Source organism: Ruditapes philippinarum, unplaced genomic scaffold (assembly GCF_026571515.1).
Source record: "Ruditapes philippinarum isolate M1 unplaced genomic scaffold, ASM2657151v2 ctg1687_1_1_1_1, whole genome shotgun sequence".
NCBI classification, from domain to species: domain Eukaryota; kingdom Metazoa; phylum Mollusca; class Bivalvia; order Venerida; family Veneridae; genus Ruditapes; species Ruditapes philippinarum.
In genome coordinates this window covers 114509-142500 of record NW_026862195.1, presented here as the reverse complement: position 1 = coordinate 142500, position 27992 = coordinate 114509, and the positions used below count along the sequence as shown (strand labels likewise).

The following is a 27992-nucleotide window of genomic DNA, read 5'->3' as shown; positions in this document are numbered from 1 at the left end:
TGACACATTCACCTGAAAAATAGTATTATATATAAGAACCCACTATTCAATGATAAAGAAATAAATAATAATTCTTTTCTATTCAAGATATATAACAAGCTAAACACATGCAAGTGTATATCTACATGTATTCTGAGCTTGAGATAACCCTCAATCTGGCGGACAAAATCTATTGTACAAATTTGAAAAGGAACCTTGTAAGGATGTTTTAGATGATCAATTTACTGTTTACATTTGATAAGGATAACATGGGTCATTCCACTGTGATAAAATACACCTGTTTTACAACTACATCTTTGACTATAAAAAATTCATCAGAATTAATCTTCAATTGTAATTAGAAGAAGGTGAGAAGGCAATATTTCTGAAATGTTGTTGCAAGTAATGTATCTTGTTCAATATTGTTAGAATTATGGTGTGGTTGAATGTAAAAAATCTAACATAAGTCAGAATATTACTGTAACTGCAACCATTTGCATACTATTAAATCTATGTTAAACCTACTACATCTGATTTTAATTGACTGTATATTGCATCTGGGTAGATTATATGGCAACATTTCAGTTTTAATGATTAAACTACTTCAAAGTACTTTGTTTTAAGCTTGCACTGGCACCAAGGAAACCAACTCATGACCTGTTCTTAGACTGGTCAAATAAGACCCTAACATGGTTCACAAAAGCACGGCAGCTTTATACACCATTGTATAATCATTCTAATAAATCTATTTCTTTTTGTTTTCATTGGCATCAGTGGTTTATTGGTAACTTGTATACTATGAAACATAAGATCATACAAATGGTCTGTTATGATCCCAGATCTGTATAGAACCATCCTGGCAAGCTGCAACAATCCATCTACCATCATGACTATATGTACAAGCTGTTGGTACAACACGACGACCCTGCTGAGATCGTGGTTTTATCACATGACGCTGTTTCTTACCCTCATCATTTACATCCCATAAACGTACTGTCCTGTAACCAATTACACATATACAAACACATAGTAATATACTAATTAGTTTACACATAATTTAATTTAGGAACCTATATAAGTAGCTACAGCGTAAAGTCACACTCTCAACCTGTTCCTGAAACCAAACAGTATTCAGAAATTAATGTAAATTTTTTGTAAATTAAGTTTTAAACCCATATGGCCAGAAATGTTTACATAATTAGTCTGAGATAATAACCACTTGGCCTAGCCAACATTCTAATTAATTGCTGATCTAAACTGTCTTGGTATTATTAAGGTAAAATGTTTATATACAGGTCCGGTGTAAGTACATATTTCTGAACAAACTATATTTCCGTGGGAAACAACACGACCACAGATTTAAAACCCCCAGAAATTAAAGCCACTATGTCTGTATTTGTCTGTACATTTGCATATTACATTGTTTTCTACAAAGATTTAGTCTACCATACATTGCCATATTGTGTAATCACTTTGTACTGCATATGAACTGCATATGAACAGGGACCATTCCATGTTTTAGTAGTGAGGGGACATCAATATTCCTGGTATTAGTAAATAAAACTTAATAAAACTTCAATAAACATAATCTTTTTATTTGTACAGTTCCTTAATGATCCATACTGAAATTGAGAAAGTCAAAACATTGTTTGCAGAGGCTGAAAGGGGGCGATAACCTCAAATGTTCATGTTTTCTTACTTATTACCATATATGAGATTTTCATAACAATGGTGTTAATCACATCTTTAAGAGAATTTATAATTAATTAATGTTATAATAACAATGGTGTTAATCACATCTTTAAAAGAATTTATAATTGATTAATGTTATAATAACAATGGTTATCAATTAACTTTGGAACAGGTAATTAAAGAACAAATATGACATAACTGTTTTCTTTAAACTACTGACATAGAATGGCAAAAATAGAACACTTCAATGCAAGCTTGACATCCCTGGGGAAATAAGGTACACAGAAATGTAAGACCCCCTTGTTTTAAAAAAAAATCGAAGAATATTTAGCCCGCAGAAATATAACCTATAAGGTAACATGTCATGAAAATTCAGAAAATGCTCGCTATACAATAAGTCTATATATACATTCTGCACTCGTCTACACATAGTTGATTAGTATTTAACTTTTTTTCTAAGAACTTAGAAATATAAAGAAAGTAAATTTATATTTATCTGTCATTCAACAAAAAAATGTTAAACAACTCACCCATCATTTGAACAAGTCATAAATTCAGCTTTTACTTTTGGATTAAAGCATCCAGAATTCAACATTGCAGCATGACCCTGCAATAATATCAAACATATTATATAATTATAAATGGATATCAACATATCTGTTTAAATAGTTAAATTAAGTGCACTTAATAAAGAATAATGCTAAACACTATTCACATCAGCAATATACCAACATTTCAAGCACTTAAAACACTGATGAAAGGCAGTTTTATTAATAGATTATTAAATTTAATTATCACTTAAGGAACCATTTTCCTTACATGTATTATAGAAGCAAGTAAAATCATTTCAAAGCTTCTTAACAACCCCTCACAGTGACTATCACACCATAACAGTGACTGTCACACCATAACAGTGACTGTAACACCTGCACAGTGACTGTAACACCCTCACAGTTACTGTCACACCCTCACAGTGACTGTAACACCCTCACAGTGACTGTAACACCCTCACAGTGACTGTCACATCCTCACAGTGACTGCCACACCCGCACAGTGACTGTCACACCCTCACAGTGACTGTCACACCCTAACAGTGATTGTCACACTCTCACAATGACTGTCACATCCTCACTGTGAATGTCACACCCTCACAGTGACTGTCACACCCCTCACAGTGACTGTCACACCCTCACAGTGACTGTCACGCCATAACAGTGACTGTCACACCCTCACAATGACTGTCACACCTCACAATGACTGTCACACCTCACAGTGACTGTCACACCCTCACAGTGACTGTCACACCCTAAAAGTGACTGTCACACCCTCACAGTGTTGACTGTCACACCTTTGCAGTGACTGTCACACCCTCACAATGACTGTCACACCCTCACAGTGGTGACTGTCACACCCTCACAGTGACTGTCACCCTCACAGTTACTGTCACACCATAAAAGTGACTGTCACACCCTAACAATGACTGTCACACCTTCACAGTGACTGTCACACCCTTACAGTGACTGTCACACCCTCATAGTGGTGACTGTCACAACCTCAAAGTGGCTGTCACACCCTTCCAGTGACTGTCACACCCTCACAGTGACTGTCACACCCTCACAGTGGTGACTATCACACTCTCACAATGGTGACTGTCACATCCTCACAGTGACTGTCACACCCTCACAGTGACTGTCTCACTATAGAACTACATTGATAAGAGGAATTAACCACCTTCAAAGTTTACATGTTACAAATAAATGTAAAGAATGCAGAAGTACTTCAAAGAAATTTAATATATAAAGTACTATAATCTTATGAAACATGCATAAACAATGCATAAATAGTTCTATGGAATGTCAAAATGATGTTTTTTAAGAAATTAATTTTTACATATTCATGTATTTGAATGATTTTTGTTCTGATTAACTAAGATAGCATGATGCCAGGCTTTTGTATTTCTGTTTAAGAAAATAAGTGAACAATATAAATAATTCTATTAACATTAAAGTAAACAAAGATTTTTGAATGAATGAGATAAATGCTTTATTTCAGATCAAAACAACTCATAAACATTTGTGTCTAGGATATTGTTTACAAAATACATATATTTAGATAGATCACATGTGCAGCACACATCAGGTCATCTTCATTATGTATCAAGTTGAACTGAGCCAGATATAATCAACTTTATCTTTGTTTAAATAATTTACTGTAATTTTAATATTTGGGATAGGGGTAGGACAAAATTATATTATTATATATACCTTTGTTTGAGCCATATCGGCTAAATACTGGTCACCTTTCTTACATTCAAATTTTTCAATTCCATCCCTGTCAAGTACTTTAGCCTGTGAGTTTCCTGCCACTACAAGAATTACATCTCCTGTACTACTATAATGTAGCTGCTTGATAGCGTGACTGAAATTATAACACCAATATCGGTATTTATAAAACAACTTGTTATTACTTTATGTATGTTATACTTATCATTAAATGCATATTAAAACATATTAAAAAGGATTTATGCTATATCAGTCACTTACATCACAGGGTAGATATCTTACAAATGTTCCTCAATTCTGAGATGCATTTACTCTACTTAAATAAATTTGTTACAGTAGTGTAGGACAAATGACATTAAATCTATCATCTCAGTTTCATTATTTAATATCATTTCAATACAGCATGTCTTATCTAGCAATGGTCTATGTTCCACAAATACCGTATAAGTATTTATTTCTGCGGGCTTAATATTCTGCGATTTTTGTTAAAATAAGGGGTTTTAAATTTCTGCGTATCTTATTATTCTTGCATTGATGTTTTTATTTCTGCGTTTTAATTTAGATTATTTAACTCAACTAACCGATACAAACAGACAACATTTCAAAATGTGTTGATGAAACATGTATATTACTTCCGGTAAACATGAGACGACTTATATTGTGTTTCATCGTAATCATCATGTAATGGTAAACGTTCATTAACAAAAATCAACAACGTGAAATGACAACAATTAATTGTAATACTATAAAGTGTGAAAAATAAACAACAGTAAAATCCCACATACACAAGATATTGTGCAAATACAAAAGGGTATGTTTATTGCACCCGTCAAACTATAACAGTTTAATTTTACAAAAATAAAATCAAACTTAGGGTGAGTGAAAATCATACAAACATGATATTTTTTTAAACAAAAAGAACAAGTTATGTAACTGTTTTGTAATATTTTATTCATGACGGATACATAAAGAAAAATTCCCATCTACAAAAGCCAATAACAGTACATGATAATGTAAATATACAATACTGGTAGTTGACATATTCCGACAGAGACATAGGGAAAGGCTTAATTTTCTGCGGTTTTTAAATCTGCGGTGTCGTTATGAACCGCAGAAATAGCAGAAATAAAGTTCTCGCTGAAAAAAGTACTTATACGGTATATTCTTTTCCTTATGTTCTATAACATGATTATGACCAAATACAGCAAAAAAGAACTAAAAGTAAACTACCATTTTGCAAGACCTACATGTATAATTCAGAAATTAATTCCTTAATTTACCTTAACCTACCTTTCACATGGTCTCAGAGTTCTAAATGGTTTAAGAGTTGAATCCATTCCAGCAAAATCAAATAGTTTGACATCATAATCGTAACCACCTGTAACCAAACGAGCACCGGACGGATCAAATGCCAATGCTGAAACCTATAAATCAAAATATATTATTTGAATTACATGTAGGTTTAATATTTAGGTAAACTAATCTATAAATCTCTTTAGAAAAACTTGACCTAGGGTAGAATTGCATTAAAGTCAGATGTGTAATGAGAAAGTGTGACTAAAACCAAACTAGAAACGTGTCCATAGGACACAGATGCTCCCACTCACTAATGGCTATATGGTCACTTCATACATTTATATACTTTCAGAGTAAATACACTCTGAATCATTTATAAGACTGATATTACAGAATGACAACTATGACAAACCTGTTCTGAGACCAGATAATGAATTAAGTATTAGTTTGGCTTGGAGGCTAAAATTATTGTTTGTAGAGGTCAGCTCTAACACTGTGACCAATAGGTGAACATTATTCTTCTTATTTCTGCATGTATAGGTGGACATTCTTGGGGCTATGCAGATAGTAAAATGAGCTATTTTCATGTCTCATTTGTACTAAGTTTATTGATGAAAAGTGAAATGTTATGTTAGTCTGACTGCTTATAATATGTCCACTGTCATCTCAATAGGATACAAGTCAACAAATAAAACCTCAGATGTACAACTGCACATGCTCACCAACATTCCTGTAAAATTCCATGGCTCTAGGTCAAACACTTTGCGGTTACACACCAACAAGTTGAAAATTGCAAAGTTTTCTAAGACAAGAGCAATAATAACTCTAACAAAACTGAATTAATCAACACACAAAAACCCCAGGTGCACAGTTTTACATGCTAACCAACATTTCTGTACAGTTTCATGACTATAGGTCAAATACATTTTGGGCTGACCTAGAAGTTGAAAATTACAAATTTTTTACTATTTTACTAAGTCAAGGAACGATCTAATTCTGAAATATTTGCTTGCTATCTGTCTGAATTTATAAAATAAAGTGGAATTTATACTATTTTTGAATTTCAGTAAATGTTGGAATAATCTATTGTATAAAATGGTCCAGTAACTTACTGTTTTCTTCCCATGATCAAGACTTATCTGTAGCCTTGATGGAATTCTCTTCAAAGGAGACTGGAAAATTACAATCAAAATATAGTTTTACAGCTTTTAAATATGATAAAAAAATAATATACAAACATACATACATAAAAAATATTTACTGGCTTGGGTATTTTTTCTATATTTTACTAAAACAGTTGAAATCAAATTATTGACTGATATTGAAAGCTGTGTACTGATATAGTATTTAAATGAGTTCTCATCCATCTATGTAAAGAAAATTACCCTATGCTCTACATACTGTAGTAAAAGAGACAGAAAGTAAATGTGAATCATTAGATGAATATTGAGAAATTCAGACATAAATTAAGAAAATATTGACACAACACAATATGTCTGTACACTGACATAGTTCTCTTTTTTGTACACTGACATAATTGTGTATTTATAAAAACTTTTTTTTTGCTACAAATACAATCTATTTTGCTTTCAATATTCAAAATGAAAGAATTTTACAAATGTATAGAAAGTAGTCTAACAAAACTTGCACAGAAGAAATAATATTGGTCTCAGTAGTTTATTGGCTATTTAACACCCACCTGTTTGTCATTTGAGCAAGAAAAATGAACCATTCAGACTAAGGCCTTTGAGGTCAATTCCTATGCATCTAAACTCCAAACCCACATTAAATAGTCTATTAACACCACAGAGACTGATAAGGGAGATCACTAATGCTATTATTTCAAGCAGAGATTATTTCCGCTGCACATTTTTGTATCTGGCTGTTCTGTTCCACATCCTACTATTCTTAAGATATTTAACAAAATTTTCAGCAACTTCTTTATCAATTTTTCAACAAATCAAGCATACACATCAGACTGAATTGTATTTTCTTTACATCAGTGCTCGATAAATCAATCTTCATACCCAACCATAACATCATTCTGGCTCCTTTATTAGTGAGTTGCATAGGATGACATCATTACGAGGGCTGTCCAAAAAATTCGTGCACTGCAGGAATTGTCGTGCGAGTAATTGATAGAAAAACATTAATTATATATCACTTGAAGGGGAGATCTGTTTCAAATGAGAAAACAAAAGAAAAAACCTGTAACCGGCATGTCGTGAAAACGAATCGTCATACAGTTACCTTGGTAACGTAATACCAGCGCAAGACAAAAATTGGGTTAGTTCATTACTTTGGTGCATCACGGTATTCTTGAAACACTAAATCTAAATGTTAAAATTCATGGAAAAGTATGTGTATGTATTCCTAACGTCACTAGAAAATATGACGTAATTTGCCCTATTGTAACGGTCGTAAACAAACGTTTGTGTGAGGTCGTCAATATTGTAATAACGTGAAGATGTCAGTCGCTAATCGTCTGAAAATATGGACGATCATTAAATTTTGTGCAAATAATGGTAAAACACAAACAGATGCCTACAAAGAACCTAAAAGGGCAAGCGGGGACAAGTTCAGTGTCACAAAGGCTGGTTTTTAAATTGCACAAACGCTTTGTAGAAGGGCGAGAGTCGGTAGACGATGACAACCGGTCAGGCAGACGTCTGTCCATAATGCCGGACTATGTGACGAGGGTTGTCCAATATATTCGTGGACTGGTGGAATATGTTACATGACCGCTGCATAAGAAAAATAAAAAGTACAAAATACTCTTCATCAATCGTTCCTCTTTTGACAGTAAAACAACTTTTAACATAAAAGCAAATGCCACTTTACAAGCAACAAAAAATTAATACAATTACAGTAATGAACTAACCCATTGTTTTGCCGTGCGCCGGTATTACGTTACTAAGGTAACTTAATGACCATTCTTTTACACGAAACGCCGGTTACTCGGCTTTTTCTTTTGTTTACTTATTTGAGACATATTTCCCCTTCAAGTGATATATAGTTCATTTGTTTTTATTAATAGCTCTCACGACAATAACTGTAGTGCATGAATTTTTTGGACAACCCTCGTACAAGGCTTATATATTGCCTAAGATTCTTCTAATATAGAATATATCAATTGGTATCAATAAAAGTAAAATTAAAAACATATCACTTATGTGTAAAATTCAAAACATATCACTTAAGTGTATGTAAGATGTTATCTTAGCATTATATGAAAAACAAAAACATTATAAGAATGGAAAAAAAAAAGATTTAGTATTGTTGCATTTGGTTATCCATCTTATCAGATAAGAAAATATGTATTAAAAGATCAGCCATATATACACATAGATTATAACCAGTGTTAAATAAAGCCTAATATTATTACATCATCCTGTTCTTCATCATCGGTACCATCATCATCATCATCATCTTTTGATTTTCCTTGTTTTTCTTCATGTGAACTCTTCATACTAGGAGGTAAAGGAGGTCCAATCATATCTTCATCTTCTCCCTCGTCTTGTATACTTGCTGGTACAGGTGGTCCTATCATTTCATCATCTGATGAAGAACATTATAAATAACACATACTGTATCATTTCACCATCTGATGAAGAACATTATAAATAACACATACTGTATCATTTCATCATCTGATGAAGAACATTATTATTTAATAACACATACTGTATCATTTTATCATCTGATGAAGAACATTATAAATAACTCATACTGTATCATTTCATCATCTGATGAAGAACATTATTATTTAATAACACATACTGTATCATTTTATCATCTGATGAAGAACATTATAAATAACACATACTGTATCATTTCATCATCTGATGAAGAGCATTATAAATAATACATACTGTATCATTTCATCATCTGATGAAGAACATTAAAGATAACACATACAGTATCATTTCATCATCTGATGAAGAACATTATAAATAACACATACTGTATCATTTCATCATCTGATGAAGAACATTATAGATAACACATACTGTATCATTTCATCATCTGATGAAGAACATTATAGATAACACATACTGTATCATTTCATCATCTGATGAAGAACATTATTATTTAATAACACATACTGTATCATTTTATCATCTGATGAAGAACATTATAAATAACTCATACTGTATCATTTCATCATCTGATGAAGAACATTATTATTTAATAACACATACTGTATCATTTTATCATCTGATGAAGAACATTATAAATAACACATACTGTATCATTTCATCATCTGATGAAGAACATTATAAATAATACATACTGTATCATTTCATCATCTGATGAAGAACATTAAAGATAACACATACAGTATCATTTCATCATCTGATGAAGAACATTATTATTTTATAACACATACTGTATCATTTTATCATCTGATGAAGAACATTATAAATAACACATACTGTATCATTTCATCATCTGATGAAGAACATTATAAATAATACATACTGTATCATTTCATCATCTGATGAAGAACATTATATAAATAACACATACTGTTTCATTTTATCATCTGATGAAGAACATTATAAATAACACATACTGTATCATTTTATCATCTGATGAAGAACATTATAAATAACATACAGTATCGTTTCATCATCTGATGAACAACATTATAGATAACACATACAGTATCATTTCATCATCTGATGAAGAACATTATAAATAACACATACTGTATCATTTCATCATCTGATGAAGAACATTATAGATAACACATACAGTATCATTTCATCATCTGATGAAGAACACTATAAATAACACGTACTGTATCATTTCATCATCTGATGAAGAACATTATAAATAACACGTACTGTATCATTTCATCATCTGATGAAGAACATTATAAATAACACATACTGTATCATTTCATCATCTGATGAAGAACATTATAAATAACTCGTACTGTATCATTTCATCATCTGATGAAGAACATTATAAATAACATGTACTGTATCATTTCATCATCTGATGAAGAACATTATAAATAACACATACTGTATCATTTCATCATCTGATGAAGAACATTATAAATAATATAACTGTATCATTTCATCATCTGATGAAGAACATTATAAATAACTCATACTGTATCATTTCATCATCTGATGAAGAACATTATAATTTAATAACACATACTGTATCATTTTATCATCTGATGAAGAACATTATAAATAACACATACTGTATCATTTCATCATCTGATGAAGAACTTTATAAATAATACATACTGTATCATTTCATCATCTGATGAAGAACATTATAGATAACACATACAGTATCATTTCATCATCTGATGAAGAACATTATAGATAACACATACAGTATCATTTCATCATCTGATGAAGAACATTATAAATAACACATACTGTATCATTTCATCATCTGATGAAGAACATTATAGATAACACATACAGTATCATTTCATCATCTGATGAAGAACATTATAAATAACACGTACTGTATCATTTCATCATCTGATGAAGAACATTATAAATAACACGTACTGTATCATTTCATCATCTGATGAAGAACATTATAAATAACTCGTACTGTATCATTTCATCATCTGATGAAGAACATTATAAATTACACATACTGTATTATTTCATCATCTGATGAAGAACATTATAAATAACACATACTGTATCATTTTATCATCTGATGAAGAACATTATAAATAACACATACTGTATCATTTTATCATCTGATGAAGAACATTATAAATAACACATACTGTATCATTTAATCATCTGATGAAGAACATTATAAATAACATACTGTATCATTTCATCATCTGATGAAGAACATTATAAATAACACATACTGTATCATAAAAGACCACTAAACATATTTTCCTACCAAATATGAACGACATCAGACAATGCATTAAGGCTAAAAGTGAAACAAGCATATTATGTATTGTATAGGGAGGTAATTGAAAAGTCAAGCAAGTTAGCAAAGTACTTCCTCCCTCTGATTTTGTGACATGTTGATAAAATTCTTCCATTACCTTTCATTAGCATTATTATGTATCAAAAAGGAAGATAATTCAAGAACTACATTATGTAGAGTTGGTTCATTGCACTTTGCACTTTCTCTCATTAATCTCTAACTATTTGTAGCTTTGTTGAGTTTAAAGTTATACTAAGTCACAAGCATTTTTAAATATCATAAAGATTAAGCAAAGTAGAATTTGTAGTTTGTAACTTTCAACTATGCACTTTCTCTTACCTTTGTGAAAGTTTAATCATATCCCTTAACCTTTTACCCCATGAGCATGTTGTGAAAAATTCCCGTTTTCATTGAAAAGCCTCCTGTTACAAGTTCCAAATGCTATAAAACTATGAAAAATGCTTCAATACTGATGAAACTTGGCACATATGTTGACTGAACCATAACCTCTGTAACAACATGCTCAATCGTAAATTTCCTGTTACCATGGCAACAGGGGGACGTCTCAAAATTGCGAAAAATCATTATTTTGCATTGTTTTTTTTTCCCAATCAAAACTGATTTCAAAGTGCTGCAACTTCTCAATGCAATAAGATAGAGTAAAAGGCTTTTGAGCGTTGGTTACACGTCACCTTAATATCGACCTGAGGCCAGTTTTAGCCTGTCACATGTCCAAAATTTTCTTGGCGATGAGGGGGATTACTGCCCCCCCTTCATAACCCCCAAACAGAAGGTGGCACATCCCCCTTCTGACAACCCCTTGAATCATTTTGATTGGGGGGGGGGGCCCCAAAAAAGGGGGGGGGGGGACAAAAAGCCGTCAAAACACGTCTATATGAGGGAAAAGGTTAATACTTTTCAAGTTATTCTCTGGACAAGCATTATTAAATATTATATCAGGAAGTAATTAAAACAATATTATATGAAGAGCTATGGTTCTTTAACACTGCACCTTCTCCGACTTGCCTTTATAAATGTGTGTAGTTTTAAGCAGATATCATTGGTATTTTAAAAGTTATACTCATGACCAGCATTTCTTAATATTATATTATTGTTAGTATCATAAAGAGATAATTCATTAATACACATTAATTAAGCAAGGTAGAATTACAGTCTTAAACAATGCACTTTCTCTCACTAATCTCTATCATTGAGTGAATTTTTATCAAAATGTCATCATTAAGTTTCAAGTTCTTCTTTGGACAAGCATTATTAAGTATTATAAAAGAAGATTAGTATTTGTCTTAAATGCAGGCAATAAATTGTCCGGAATAAAATCAATATGTTTCTTTGAAAAACTTAATATTGAATAATCATGTTCTAAATAATACACTTCTATTTATTCTATTGTAACATTACAAGGAACTCTTTTTTCTGTTTACAGTTACATGGTCCTCTTTCTATTTTCGGTTATGCAAAATGACAGACAAGGGAGAAATGATTCCTTTATGTCATCAGAAAATAAGCAATAATAGCTCTTTGACACTGCACTATCTAGTCCCTATAACTGTGTGAAGTTTCAATGAGATATTCTGGACAAGCATTTATCAACTTAAAAGAGATAATTAAACAAGACCTGTCTGCATACAGTAATCTCAACTGTTCATAGTGCTGGATAATGAAATAAAGGCAACAAAGAAAAGGGGGCATAATTCTGAAAATCAAAACGAATTGGAAATAATCAAAATTATCAAAAATTGGTTTTCAGAATTGACACTCACTGTCTACCCCTTAGAACAGTATTTCAAATTTGATAATGAACAAGTACATGTACTCTCAAGTTAAAAGTAAAAGGACAAAAAAAATCTTATGTGAAAAGGGACATAACTTTGCAATTTTTTTTTAAGGATTATCTGCCCTATTGGAATGACATCCTTGTATAGACCCCCCCCCCCCACCCCCCTGCAAAAAAAAGCCAATGTCAACTTAAACAGAGAAGGTAATGTTACGCGAAAGTTGTTCAATACTTGTCTAATTATTCTCCAAGCAAGAGTGTGAAGGACAGACATTATAATGAAATAGCACTTGTGTGGCCTCCGCATTGTTCTCCTAATTGCTTACTTAGCCTCATATAATGATTTTAGCCATATCAACACCTAACTGAATGAATAGCATCCAAGAAAATTTACTGTTATCTGTTATACTCGTATCAACCTAAGATCATAATTATCAGGTTGGAATTATGGAAGGATGTAAAATTTGGTGACTATATGCTTTCCCTTTTCCCTTTGTTTGGGGGCAAAACACAATAAAAAACAATTTGATAAACCTTTACAGTAGGTACTAAATAGAGCAGTGTTTTGGTAGATATTTACCTGAAGATGAGCTTGTACTGGAATCACTTTCACTACTTGATCTGTTGTTTTTCCTCTCTTTGTTTGTTTTATATAACTTGTTAATTCTATCTACTGTTGCATCAGCTTCTTCATCTAAAAAACAAAAACTAAAAATGTGTCTATTGGACAGTATGACAGAGGGATAGAGAAAAAGTTTTACATGTCTCCCCATACCTTTAAATGGTGAAGGGGGCATAAAAATGACATCAATTTTTTTCAATGTTGACAACTTGATTTTTCCCAACCACAGATGCATAACTTCACATGCTGACCAACAGTCCTGTAAGCTTTCATGACTGCCGGTCAAATATTTTTAAGCAACACATCACACAATTTGAATATTGCAAAGTCATGGGCAAAAAGTCTCTTATGACTGGGTCAAATATGTTTTGGTCTATCTGGACACAAGTTGAAAATTGCAAAGTTTTACTTAGTCAAGGGCAATATCTCTACGAATACATGTACTGCAAACCCTCAGGTGCACAACTACACATGCTTACCAAAAATTCTGTAAAGTTTCATGACTCTAGGTCAAATAATTTTAGTCTACATAATTATGACAGTTGAAAATTGCAATTGCTTAGTTTACAGAGTGAATACATAAAATGCGTATCTCCTACAACTTGGCTTCAATGTAGTCTAAACTTTACCTTCTGTAGTAGGTTTTGTTCTTTCAATGGCAGTCTTTTTAGCTTCTTCAAACATTGCCATGAAATCAAACTGGCGCGCTTTTTTCTCCGGCACTTTTTCTACAATAGGGAAGAAGTTTAAAAGTAATATATATCACTAAAGAATTTTCCATCTCTGTGAAAATAATAATAAATTTAAACATCATTTTCAACATAAAGTTTAACAGAGAATAATAGATATCAATAAATATTTAATTTTGAATCAAAGCTTTATTTATGTGTACATTATATAAGGAAAGCCATGACCTCCCCCACCCTCACTTTTGTACAGTTTCATTGTACAGTTTCATTGGATGATGCTACACACAAAATATCTAAGCTCTAGGCCTTGCACTTTCAGAGGATTTTAAAGACTTTATTCTTCAAATCTTTTTTTTTGCCCTTCTGACCCAGTTGTTCAATGGAGCAGAACCATTTGAACAATTTTAGTTGGAATATCCCACGAATATTTCATCAAATTTGACCTGATAGTTTTAGAGGAGACGTTGTTTGAAAAAAAGTTGATGACAGATGCTTGTTCTAACAAGACAGTACTTATGTGGTTTCTCTATTGTTGGCACTATTGTTCTTTTTAGCCATATAAAGGAAAATAGCCACATAAAAGCCTTATGGAATGAATGACATCAAAATAAAGTACAGTTACCTATTCTTTCTCTAGCCATAAGTATTTAAATGAAAGCTCACACTGACACACTGATGTATAAAAAACTCCAGAGAAATTGTGACTACAAAAGCTTATCTTGAGCTCTTTGTGATCTAGTGAGCTTAAAAAATAGTTAGCAATAAGTTTCTGGACAGCAACCAGACCAAAAACCTGACTGTAGCATAGCTTCGAAAAAGTCAAGCTAGAAATATAATAGATTAATTGCATCATACATACCAGTATTTTCAGCCATTTTTAAAATGAAGTTAATATTGATCCAATTTATTCTGGCATATCAGATCCCTACAAAAAAGAAATAAAACTAAATGTATACAATAGGTTTTTTATAATGTGACTCATTCATCTTAAAACAAGAACTTTCATTGGAACATATCAGGGTCCAGTAGTTGAACCGTGACTTGACTTGCTTGAAAGAAATGGTTACTATTAAAAGAGTGTTACAAGAACATATAAACATTAACAAATACTTTCAACTTTTATACTGTCAGCCTGGCATTAGAGTGTGACAAGTTTTCATAACATGCCACAGAAATATGCTTAGTTATTTTAAAATCCATTTATGAATGGCAATATTGATGACTGGATATAACCATTGGTGTATTTTTATGAAACTTTTTAGCCTTAGAAGTCATAACATGTCCTTGACCTTTAAGCTACAAACACAGATCAAAAATTGTTCATAGAGCAAAGCTATTTAAGCCAAGTTATTACAAAATCTTAAAGACATGGACTGGACACAACTATGATATCAATGCACTATCATATCATGACTTTTGACATTCAAGCTTTTCACAGATCTACTCACAATTATCATGTTTGACATATAATCATTACCTTGAACTTTAAACTGGAGATCAAACCCCTATGCACGACAAATCAACATCATGCCTTTTACATTTATGCCAAATTATTTTAAAATCCATCCAGGAATGACAGAATTGTTGACCAGACACAACCATTAATGCACTTTGATGTAAAAATTCATATAATGACTTTGGAATACAAGTGTGACCTTGACATTGGGACCTGATTCATATGCTATAAAGATCGTCATTATGTCCAACACATTTATGCGTAATAATTGTTAAATCCATCCAGGAATGACAGAATTGTTGACCTGACATGAATAATAGTGTACTTTTATAAAAATTCATTTCATGATTTTTGATCTACAAGTGTGACCTTGACCCCTGACCCTTGCGCGCAACACATCATCATTATGTCCAACACTGAAATAGTGCAAAATTAATGTAAAGGAGGTTTTTCCATACATGGGCTGTCACCTCTTTTGGAGCTTGAGCTAGAAATCATCTAAAACAACCTTTTTGACAAATTTCTAGGATATTTGAACCCAAACTGGAATGTTAACATAATTTTTCTATTAATGGCTTTTGTGACCTAGTTTTTCATCTAAGATGACCTATGTTTAACTCATCCAAGCAATTACTTGAACAAACATTCTGACCAAGTTTAGTGACAACTGAGGCAAAAATGTGGCCAGTAAGGTACTAATCAAATAAATGTGAACGTATGGCTGAAGACAGACATTCATTGATCCTCAAAGCTATCCCTCAGCCTCAGGTGAGCTAAAAATTCAGATCATGACTTTTGATATACAAGTGTGACCTTGAACTTTGAGGTAGGGACCTGATACTTGCGTATGAAACATCATCATTAGGTCAAACACATTTATGCATTATAATTTATAATCAAGCAATGATAGAATTGTGAGTCTGACACGAACTTCATCAGTGTACTTTTATAAAAATTCATATAACAGCTTTTAACCTTCACAGTGTGACCTTGTAATTTGAGGTAGGGACTCAATTTTTGTGCTATCTAAAACTTCAACATGTCCGCTAAATACAATTAGTTTCATGCTAAAAATGTAACTTCTTCCCTTGCAAAAGTTTTCTGATTTGATGGAATTAATTAATCATCAGATAATGATAAAGTAGAAGAATTATATGAACTTAGATAGGAATCCTGAAAATTTCAGATTTTAAATCTGTGATATATTTTCTCTGTGATTTTTTAAAATAAATTTATCAGTATGGGTCCTAGGACTGACTGGACTATAAATCTATGAGTCCCAAAAGTTAATGGACACATTGAAACTTTGATGGCTTATGATTGCCTTTGTCATATCAATTTTAAAGGTAGATTTAAAGGGACAATACACTCAAAAATGAATTATATTAAATAATGATAATAAATAACAATGAATGCTAATGTTACTGAAAGGATCAAAAACTATCTTTATTTCCATCATTTTTGTTTGACATTTAATTGTTTATCAACTCTTCACATTCCTTAATATTTTTATGTTTTATTATTTATTATATCATATATCATATTATGTGCCACTTAATAAGTAGAATTCTGTAGAAAAATTTGAAGGTAGTTCATCAGCTTTTAGTAAGTTTATTATTATGCCAGGTTTATTTTAGAAAAAGTGTAAGATGCTGGGAACAGGTAGAGGGGGGAAAATTATACAAAAAAGTAAACTTGGGGAGAATTATGATGTTACAGAAAAACATGTTATACATAATTAACCCATTACTTCTTGAGCATTTTGTGAAAAATGGCTGTTTTCATTGAAAAGTCTCCCTTTTCAAAGTTCAAATTGCTATTAAACAATAAAAACTGCTTCAATACTAATCAAACTTGGCACAAATGTTGACTGGACCATTGCCTTTGCAACAACATGCTCAGGCTTAAATTTCCTGTTACCATGGCAACAAAGGGACATCTCAAAATTGCCAAAAATCACTATTTTGCGTTGATTTTTTCCATCAAAATTGATTTCAAAGTTCTGCAACTTCTCAATTGATTGAGATAGAGTCAAATGCTTTTCAGCGTTGGTTACACATTACCTTATGATGGACCCCAGATTCATTTTTAGCCCCTCACAAATCCAAAATTTTCTTGGCGATGAGGGGGGAGTGCCGACCCCCTTCAAACCCCCCAAGCAGAAGGGGGCACATCCCCCTTCTGGCAATCCCCTGATGTATCTTTTGGATTGGGGACGGCGCCGAAAAAGTGGTCACTTTTTTAAGCAACATTTCTCAAACAAAAACAAGTGTTGGGGGCCTAAATAAGGCATTTTGTCACCATTTGAGACAACAAATGATGTCAACAGATGGGGTGAGAAAAAGGCGTTAAAAGGTGTGTATATCGTGTATAATGGGTTAATATATACAAAACTACATAGTTCAGAGGCACATATATGTCCTTTTCTGTCCTTATAAAATCTTTATCATCATGTCAGTCTTGTTATGCCTTAAGGTAATTTTTGTATAAAATTGATTCTTGACCTTTTCGAAAACCTAGCTAAACACTGTTTTCCGGTACATTACGGATTTAGCTCTATAAGGTGAATTCCCCAGAGCTTTGTACAGAATGTAGCGGAAAACGGTGATTAGCTAGGTTTTTGAATTCGCGAATAAAGTAGCTATCATAGTATATCTGTGACACATTTCCCTCCAAACAACATTTAGCTAGGTTTTTGAATGGTTTGGAACTGGGTTTTTACATGTAGAAAAAATCTTTTGGGGTTTAGTTGCATGGTCATGTCCGACATAGCAAAAATACAAATTTCAACCAAAATGTTGCTTTTGTTGTTCAAAAACAATTTAAATGGAGACAATGTTATTGTCAACTTTATTAGTGATGTCATTTAACTGCAATTTGATATATAGCTTTATATGATTTACATAAAAGTAACTTAGCAATTTTACTTACACTAGACTAGTGACATTTGGCTGATTGGTATGTTCAACCCCTTGTCTATAATTATATTATACATGGAAGTCAAAGGCCCTAGCAAAAGCGGGCCTGGACTTTGGCCCCTAGCTATAGACTACATGTGTATATTTAAAAGGAAATCAAATAAAAAACAATTTAAGGTGACAACAGAGTCATTTATCACTGAAAATGCCTAAAATAAGATTTTTTGCCTAGTAGATTTATCAACCTTTTCTGAACACATTTGTGATTTAATTTTTGAAGCAGTTAGCACCAAAAATGTGTTTTTAAACGTTTTAAAACGGTACCTATTCCATTTTCATCTGCTATTCGCGTAACCTGTCAATTATCCATAACGCTCCACCCCCTGTTGAGGCATCAATGAGGGAAATCAGTAGTTTCATATATCTGTGAATTACCGGACCATACTACCCATAATACATGTATCGTACAAATACTATACATCTTTTATGAATATCTCAACATTTTATTAAGCCTTTTTATAAATTAAGACATAGTCGGCCCAGATGTAACAAATAATTTAGAAAAGCCCCAATTTGCATAACCATGGGGATGGTTAAAACAATGTAGCTGCCTATTATATCAATAATGTGTGAAATAACAATTTGTTTGTCCCGTAATCTGATAGACATTACATTGAGTTTATACACAAATACACAGCCAGCGGGACATTGATATAATTTAATAATGATGATTATAATAAAAAAACTTCAAAAGAGAAACAAATAAATTATCCCGCTGGCGGTCGCACGTTAAATGCGTTCCATTTCCCCCCACAGAGTGCCTCTAATTTTTCCAATAGCCATGTGACATCTGAGACAGATGCCAGACAGACAGTATATCACGTTAAAATTTAAAGAAATTTCTGCTATTAATCCATATAAATCAACAGATTTTTAATTGGTCAGATGTCACTGGGTAATAAAATCGGTCGGTCTTGCAGGAATATTGAGACTAACGTAGGGCTAGAAATTCGAATCCTTACAGCTAGTCTAGTCCAACTAATTGTACTCCGCGACGAGATATTGTGCTATTTTCGTGTCTGGGCAATATCTCGCCTCTACGTACAACATAAAAAGTACCTTTTCTGTGGTGAAATTTGCGCCGGGATTTTGAGCGCAAGCTTTGGACCGTCTAAAATCGTATTAGAATTCATATTTGAATAAATTTGTTACGATACCTTTAAAGATTATTCATTTCTACATCAATTTGATGTTTTATTTGTGAAAATATTCCTAACATAACGATTTTAATAGAAAAGTAAACACATGCACCATTAAAATAAAGACATCGCCGCTAATGTCACGTGACCAATACACTGTTGATAACTACACTGGTGTGTATGCGGTACTGCGTTACTGAGAAACAACGAAACACTCTTAGTAAAATATCAAGTTTAATGTTATATTTAAGACATTTATATATGCAAAAATTAATAATTATGAAAGGATGAAAATATTATTTTATTGGAGCAGATGCACAACTTATTCGTTATTGTCAGAGCGTTCTTAGAAATATCAGAATCATCATTATCTTTTATAGAAAAGCTACTCTGTAAATGGACTCCTCACTAAACCGTTTCTTGTTTATAAAAATATATTTTGTTCAGCTTTCCAAGTAAATATAGGACATGGGACCTATTGGTATCTATAGAATTTTTTTCCCACGATTATGATGAAAATAGGGATATGATAAGAGCAGAAACACGAGGTTTATATGTTTTAAGAGCAACGTACGGATTCCTAGTGCCTTAGCGACTACGAGAAGACACCATTCTAAGGAATTTGACAGTCTGTTATTTTTAATCAGATTGATTAACTATTAAACGATACTTTCAATGTTCAAAATAATTTTATCAATAATAAAACGAATAAATGTCAAACGCGGTGCCTCGACATTATACATGTATGTGCGAAAACAACATTCCATGTAAATTTCTTTTCTTTTTTTAATTTCTTATCCACGCAGGCCCATAATTCTGGATTGTTTACTCCAAAAAGCTTTCTGAAGATGTTTTTTAGAAATAAAAAAGACACACACAAACGTAGCTATGAAAATTGTTTTAAAATGACCGTGGTAGCAGAGAAAAAATACTCGGAAATTTATTTCATGAAACAGGTGCCCGTTTCATTTTGTTGTTGTTGATTTTGTTTTGCAAAAGACTTTCATAAATTATGTTGGTATACAGTAAATATTTATTCCATACATTTCACTTTTATGCTAAGAAATTATTTTCTTTTATAAAATACATGCATGGCGAGGTGCGATTTGAAGAATCAACGCGGTTATTTTACAATGTTACATAATCAAAATGCTGCGCCGCTAATTTCTTTCACGACCACTTGGGGATGTGGAGCTCAAAACGCCTTTAAAATCCAAATAAAATGAATATTTGTCAATACCAGCACATGAACTGATCATATATATCACAAAACTTAATATAAGCCGTTTTGAAAAAAGATATATTTCAACGTCTATAATAATTCACAAGATAAAAATGTTCGCCGGGAAAAATCCGCACACCTGCCGTCAAAAACACTATGTATTTTATTCTGTTTCCAATATTTTCACAAAATCATTTGGCTTATCTTCACGATGATGGTCAATTTTAAACTTCAATGTCATAAACAACGCAACAGGCAAAATAAACATCGAGATTATCGCCGCCACAGGTGGCAGTATCAGTGTTTGGACACCCCACCCCTATCTGCCCCTGGACCCCTACTACAACCCTGAAAAAATAATGATTCAACACTCTAAGGCTTACTTTAAGGTACCAAATACAAAACCACCGATGAAATTATATAAAAAAAAATTTTTCCACTATCAAAATTATAGTTTAACTATAATTATATAACTATAATTTTGATAGTGGAAAATTTTATTTTTTTTAAATTTCATCGGTGGTTTTGTATTTGGTACCTTATAGTAAGCCTTAGAGTGTTAATTTTTTTCAGGGTTGTAGTAGGGGTCCAGGGGCAGATAGGCGTTGGGTGTCCAAACACTGATACTGCTACCTGTGATCGCCGCTTTACTCCATTTACAAAATCTTTCGACAAATTCAAACGTGTCTCCCCAGCTTTGACAAATACACATTTTATTTGGATTTTAAAGGCATTTTGAGCTTCAAAACCCAAGCGTCTGTGATTTCTTTGATTCTTGTGCAATCTTATAAGATTTAAGGGTTATGCAACACGTTTACTCATTTTAAACAATAATATGATACAGATTGTTACTGCCCCAAACATTAAAGGTGTTGCTTTGGAAAACGAACTAAAAAATCGGTAAGAAATCACGGCGCCTTTTCAGTTCTTTTTTTCTGTATTTTTTTGAGTTTCTGATATAGAACGATAATTAGATTATCTATGATTATAACCTGCAAGTAAATTTAGATAGAAAACCAGAAAAAGTTCCTAATAATTAAATGCCACAACTCAAAACTTAAAAGTTGGCATATCTTGCGTAAAATGGTAAGCCGGGAAAATGTACTGAGGAAACATCTAGATCTGGACCGTAACACATTTAAATTCTTACCACCGTTTAAACAACTTACATAAATGTATTATAGAAAGAAATTTAAGCATAAGATTATCGTCTTTAAAATAAATCATCAAGTATATTTATAATTATAAATTGAAAAATAAATACCTGCAATAAAACCTAAAAATAACTTCTTTTCAATTTGGACCGTGTCAGCATGGAAAATTGTTTAGCTGATGCCGGAAAGGAATCACGGCTCGAATATAAATACTAATTTATATAAATCTAATTTATTTATTTAAAACATAATCTTATAAATTTTAAGTTGACACAAAGAAATTAAGTAAGGAAGAAACAGGACTGAGCATCAATTATTAATAGTGTCAACATTTCCGAAGTGTATATTGGCCAGCTTACCGGTGTCGGTGTTGTGAAATAGTTGACACATTTTAAAAATAAATATTAGGTTGAATATATTTTCTATAACGGGACAAAAACATTTCTGGAACATCGCTTAAACAACACCAAATATCCAAGCCATTACGGCATGCTATGATAACCGTCTTTTATTACACGGATAAACGGTACATGTACACAGGTTCTTTCAGATACAGACAAACGAAAAATGGGCGCTCGGAGTAACGAGTTTTACTTTTCTGAAAACTGTTGAGGAATAAAAATTAACGCAAGAATTTACCATTTGAATTCAAAAAACTTTCATAGCGGAATGCACGTTTAAAAAACCAAACTTTTCTATAGGCAAGGAGTTGCTGTTTTTAATACACAGCAAGTTGTGACTAACATAATTATACTACCATAGATAATACTACTGAGTGGTGACAATATAAATTTTAATGAAATACAGTATTTTGTTTATCCTTTAATAAATATGTTTATAAAAAAGAGGACTAAATTAAAAGTTTCCCGCATCATTTTAAAGATTTCAATCAATTAGAAAAATCTTTAAAGATAATTTCCTGGCGATTTATTTTAATGCAGCAATACATGTAATTAATAATAACAACATTACAGAAAAATTACCACTGTTGAATAGTTTTACATATTTTTTTAGCCACGAAAAAAAAATGACAACATTCACGCACGGTACCGAACAATATCGATTTTTAGCGTACATGTTACATTACTGTAGCAACATCACAATATGGCGGCGTTGGTACACAAATGAGACGGTGAAATGAAACTAACGTGGTTAACTTTCTTCTAAGTTGATAGTCTGGCACTTTTTGTGCCGTTAATTCCTTAAAATTGTATTGTTGAATAAATTCTTAGTTTAAATTGTCTGCATTTTCACATTTACATCGAAATCCACGTTTCACCACAGAAAGGTCTCCTTTTGGTTTTGACGTAAAAGCGAGATTCTGCCCCAGAACGAAAATATCTCAGAATCAAGCTTTGGCACATCAATATATTTTGACTAACAGCTAGTCCTGCCTCATTTTATGGAATAGAAATAATGAAGCATGCATCTTTAATGGCAGTCTGATGTGACGTGAATAATATAGAAATAAACGAAGTTGTACAAGAAAATAATAATAGATCTAGTGGTCAGGGTATCGTATTGTAACACGGCCAGTGATTGGCTGAAAAAAAGTGCAGGGAAAACCGTATGATTCAGTTTATACATGAGGCGATTGGATGAAAGTGGGGTGTTTTTAAGTATAAAAACTAATTTAAAAAGTAACACTACAATGTTTTCTGAAGAAAATGAAATATTTCATGAGTCTCTGTGATAATTTTGACTTGGATATTTGCATTTATAAAAAGTGTATGTCAGTCCTGTGATCAGCAGAAAATTTCAATGAAATGGGGGGTAATCCTCTTTGAAGTCAATTTGCAAAAAATTTGGTCGGCTACCCCTATATAACAGAAACATTTTTATGTGTCAGGCATTTCATTCTGCTAGAAAAAATACCTCTTTAGCATGAAAACTGAATTTTAAGGTAGGATAAGGGACCATTTCTTATAATGTAAGTCTATGGAAATATCAATGTGAGTGTCTGACCTAGTGATAAAAAAAAACACATCGCGAATACTAATTAAATTATATACTATACAGTATAGAGCTAATAGCTTAAATATATTCGGAATGAAAACAAATAATCTAATAGAAAGACACGTCATATGTTAGAAACAAACTGAATTTTAGAACAATGATTGTCTTAAAAGACTAATTAAAAAAAAAAAAAAAATGAACCTGATCTTGAACGCTTGATGTTTACGATTATCAGACGCTTGGATTAAGGTTGGAGGCTACTAATAATTAAAAGTAGTTTTACAACACTAAATTCGTTCCTTCAGCATAATTTTGTACCCTGTGTTCTATAGCTAATCACAATCGCACATATTTTTGCCCTTTCCGCCAGTCTTCGGATAAAGTTTTTATAAATAATAGCCGAGGACGTTCCGATTGAATTTAATCAGACACATTTGACACTCCGGCACGGGTCAACTCGGTCAAATAATAAAAAAACATAATAGGATATAGAATGTTTAGGCAATAAGTCATTTTTTTAAGATGTAAATTACTATATAATTATACAAAGTTAGGATCACCAACATATAGAAATTGAAAAAATCGGCAGCATATAAATGTTTAAAATTATCTTTGTTTATGAGACTTATCAAGTCAATGTGTTCTATGATTGTTACATAAATGAAGTGTTCTGTTTAAAATTTGTGGCAATAAATATAATCATATTCAACACTGTTTGGTTTTTATAACACCCAATTGATGCTGTTTGAACGATATTTTCTACAAAAATATCTCACATTCTTTCACCAATAAAACTTTTAAATTACCATATAACTATAAACTGAAAACGTTAAACAGTGAAAGTAATGATGAACATATATAAAAAGTTATAACAGTAAAAACTAATCATTATCAGTAATATATAAATATGGACCGAGATTACTTGGGGCCGAGTTAGTTTTAGGGCCGACTTGACCCGGATTCCATTTGAGGCTTAATCTAGCTATATTTCATTGTTCTTGATGACTACGGTCTTAAATGTGTTAAACAGTCAAATCAGGTCCGAAATATAATATAACTATGTCATTCTGATCAACCCAGACTTACGTCAAGAAAAGAAAGGACTAAAAACAAAGAAGTCTGATAATATAAATACTTTTACTGGGGAATCAGACACGTCAGAAATAAAACAATCAGAAATGATAATATGACTAAGAATGCTAACAAAGTATACAATATAAATAAAGTGATATTAATGAGTAAAGCATAAATGAATTAAACAATTCCGCACATAACAATTAAGCATCATAATTAAATAACACTTTAAACATCATAATACTTAACAGAACATAACATCAAAAATTACATCAAAGCACAAATAAAACATTCACATTCCAACATTTAACATAATAAGCAATAATAAAAATGGGTGGGAGGGAGTTGCGAAATTGAAGAACAACTAAAGGAATGACTTGTCAAGCAGGCCTCGACACTAACTTTTTCAGCAAGTGGTAAGCCGGACCACTAGATTTGAACTTTATGTGGTCCTTCAAGAAGTAAGGTGGTCAGTTGTTATTATTATTGTAACATTTTACTGCAAATTTAGAAAAATATATGCTTAAAATTGATGACAAAGATGTATTATTGACCTTTAAAGAAAACAGGTATCTTCAGACATATATATTTTTATCTAATCAGAAATTAAAGAGGGCAAGGTATTCTATTGTAATGTTATTTGGCTTTTATTTTTATCTCATTCAAAAATACAAAACAGGGCTCTTATTTCTGTTAATTCTTACATTGAAGTGATTTCTCCCTCAACTCAAGTTAGGGAATAGTGAAACCATTTGTGTCTGTTATTCAAATATTCATTCCTGATACATGGTACGTCTTATTATCATAATTACATGTATCTTCTATAGATAACTGTTTTAAAGAAAACTGATAAATAACATATCTTATTCTTGTTTTTAAAGGATAAAAAATAATGACAATATAACTATAGTTAAGCTTATTTTTCTCACTCGTTCATTATGAATACAGATTTTTATTACCTTGTTTACATTTATTTTTGACATTGAGTAATTTTAAACTTTAAAAGTAATTTTATCTCTGGAAGAAATAGATCTATTATCGTTAAACAGTTAACATTAAGATAAGTAGCAACAAATTATTAGATGTATTTTTCAAGTTCCTTTCGTTTGCTGCCATTATTCAAGTATCTGAAATTTAATTTTATCCGATAACCTATACATTACTAGTATGATAATTACCGACGATGCATAATTACTAACACCATTTGAATGAATTTTGTACCTAAATTATTATCACAAATTCTTAACTCTTTTAATTAACTTGCAAAAACAAAATTTTAGCGACTTAAAATGAAAGTTTTTGATGACTTAAGGACGTCTTTAACTATTCAGAGATTAATGAACTATATACATGTACCTCGAACAAATGATTTTAACAAAATGTATATAACATGTTTTTGACACAAATCGCCATTCTCCCAAATGAGCATTGCACAACCATCAAAATTCAAGTGGTCCGACGGACCAGTGGCTTTTAAAATTAGGTGGTCCTTGCCAAAATCAGGTGGTCTCGGACCAAGGACCACCGCTAATGTCGAAGCCTGCTTTTAAATAAACGTGTCTGACAAAAACTGTGCAGTTTACGCGCAATGTTGAATATTTATAGACGGCGTAAGAATACAAAAATTCAATGAACCAAAACAGTTAACCCAGGCAAATACAAATGACGTTATCAACACTAATAATAGATAAGGAAAATCCCACGCCAATCCATAATTAAAAGATTTTCTATGTAGAAAATGCTGTAGTTAGCAAACTACATATTTTCCAGAAATCTTCATTCTTTTGTTATTTTGTTTCAATTAACTACTTTAAAAACTTCCGACTGCTGGCGGGTAGTTTATCTTTAATCCTTCCGTCAAGATTTGAGGTTCTTGAAAATACAATAATCCCCAACTTTAAAAGCCATCACATAACACGCAAAAACTATAAAGATGCAATAAATACACGTTCAATATGACCAATCAAACTTAATTATAAGAATACTTAAATTGGGGCACCTTAAAATGCTCAAAAAGTATTTTCTAGAATCAATTCTCACCTGCTCTATGCTCTGTAGTATTTAAAAGCACCATTTGAGGGATAAATTCTGTATTACAAAATCCCTGTTGAGAATTGAATATCCTGTCTTCAACTTTAAATGACAACACTCCCCTGGTAAATGTCAGAAATATCTAATGTTACCACCTAATTGCTTAAGAAAATGTTGGGCCAAGCCTCAAACCTGCAGACACATAACATCAAATAAATGGAGAGATCTTTTAAGAAAAGGCAATTCTTTTAGTAATATTTCACACTGGTTATTGTGCTACTTCTTTTTTACCTAATACATCTAAAATGCTATGTTGATACTAGACATGAAACTCCCCGATCCAACCTTACTCGCTTGATCTTTAGTCATATCAATGATTAAACGTGTAACAAATAAAATCTATTCCTAAAAGAATAGCTAGAATATTGTTATAATCTTTACAATATTACACTCCACAAGTATTGAGAGTCCAAGACCATTTAGTCCCTTTAGAAATCTGTAAATAATGGCACCTAGGATGGATATATATATTCTATGGAATCGTGGAATCGCAATTTGACCCACTCAGTTAAACACATGAGAAAGGCATCTTTATTGCTTTACCTTTCCCCTACGGACAAGAGGAGTGTATATACCCCTCTTGACAACCAACCTAGGGTTAGAGTTAGGGTTAGGGTTGTAAAAGAATACTTTCAA

At 32.0% G+C, this 27992-nt stretch overlaps 1 protein-coding gene across 1 annotated transcript in view; it reads right to left on the bottom strand.

The window, feature by feature from the left end:
* The window catches only part of LOC132718235 (WD repeat-containing protein 70-like), a gene marked incomplete at its 3' end in the record, with an annotated part of 24534 nt that extends 88 nt beyond the window's left edge, over positions 1–24446 (bottom strand). The window contains 11 exon segments of the mRNA XM_060701882.1: positions 1–12; positions 797–977; positions 2202–2278; positions 3936–4089; positions 5244–5377; positions 6362–6421; positions 8635–8807; positions 13556–13669; positions 14227–14325; positions 15146–15211; positions 24393–24446. The exon segment at positions 1–12 is cut by the window's left edge and continues 88 nt beyond it. Of these exon segments, the coding sequence (XP_060557865.1) occupies positions 1–12; positions 797–977; positions 2202–2278; positions 3936–4089; positions 5244–5377; positions 6362–6421; positions 8635–8807; positions 13556–13669; positions 14227–14325; positions 15146–15161 (1020 nt within the window).
* Positions 24447–27992: the final 3546 nt, after the last annotated feature.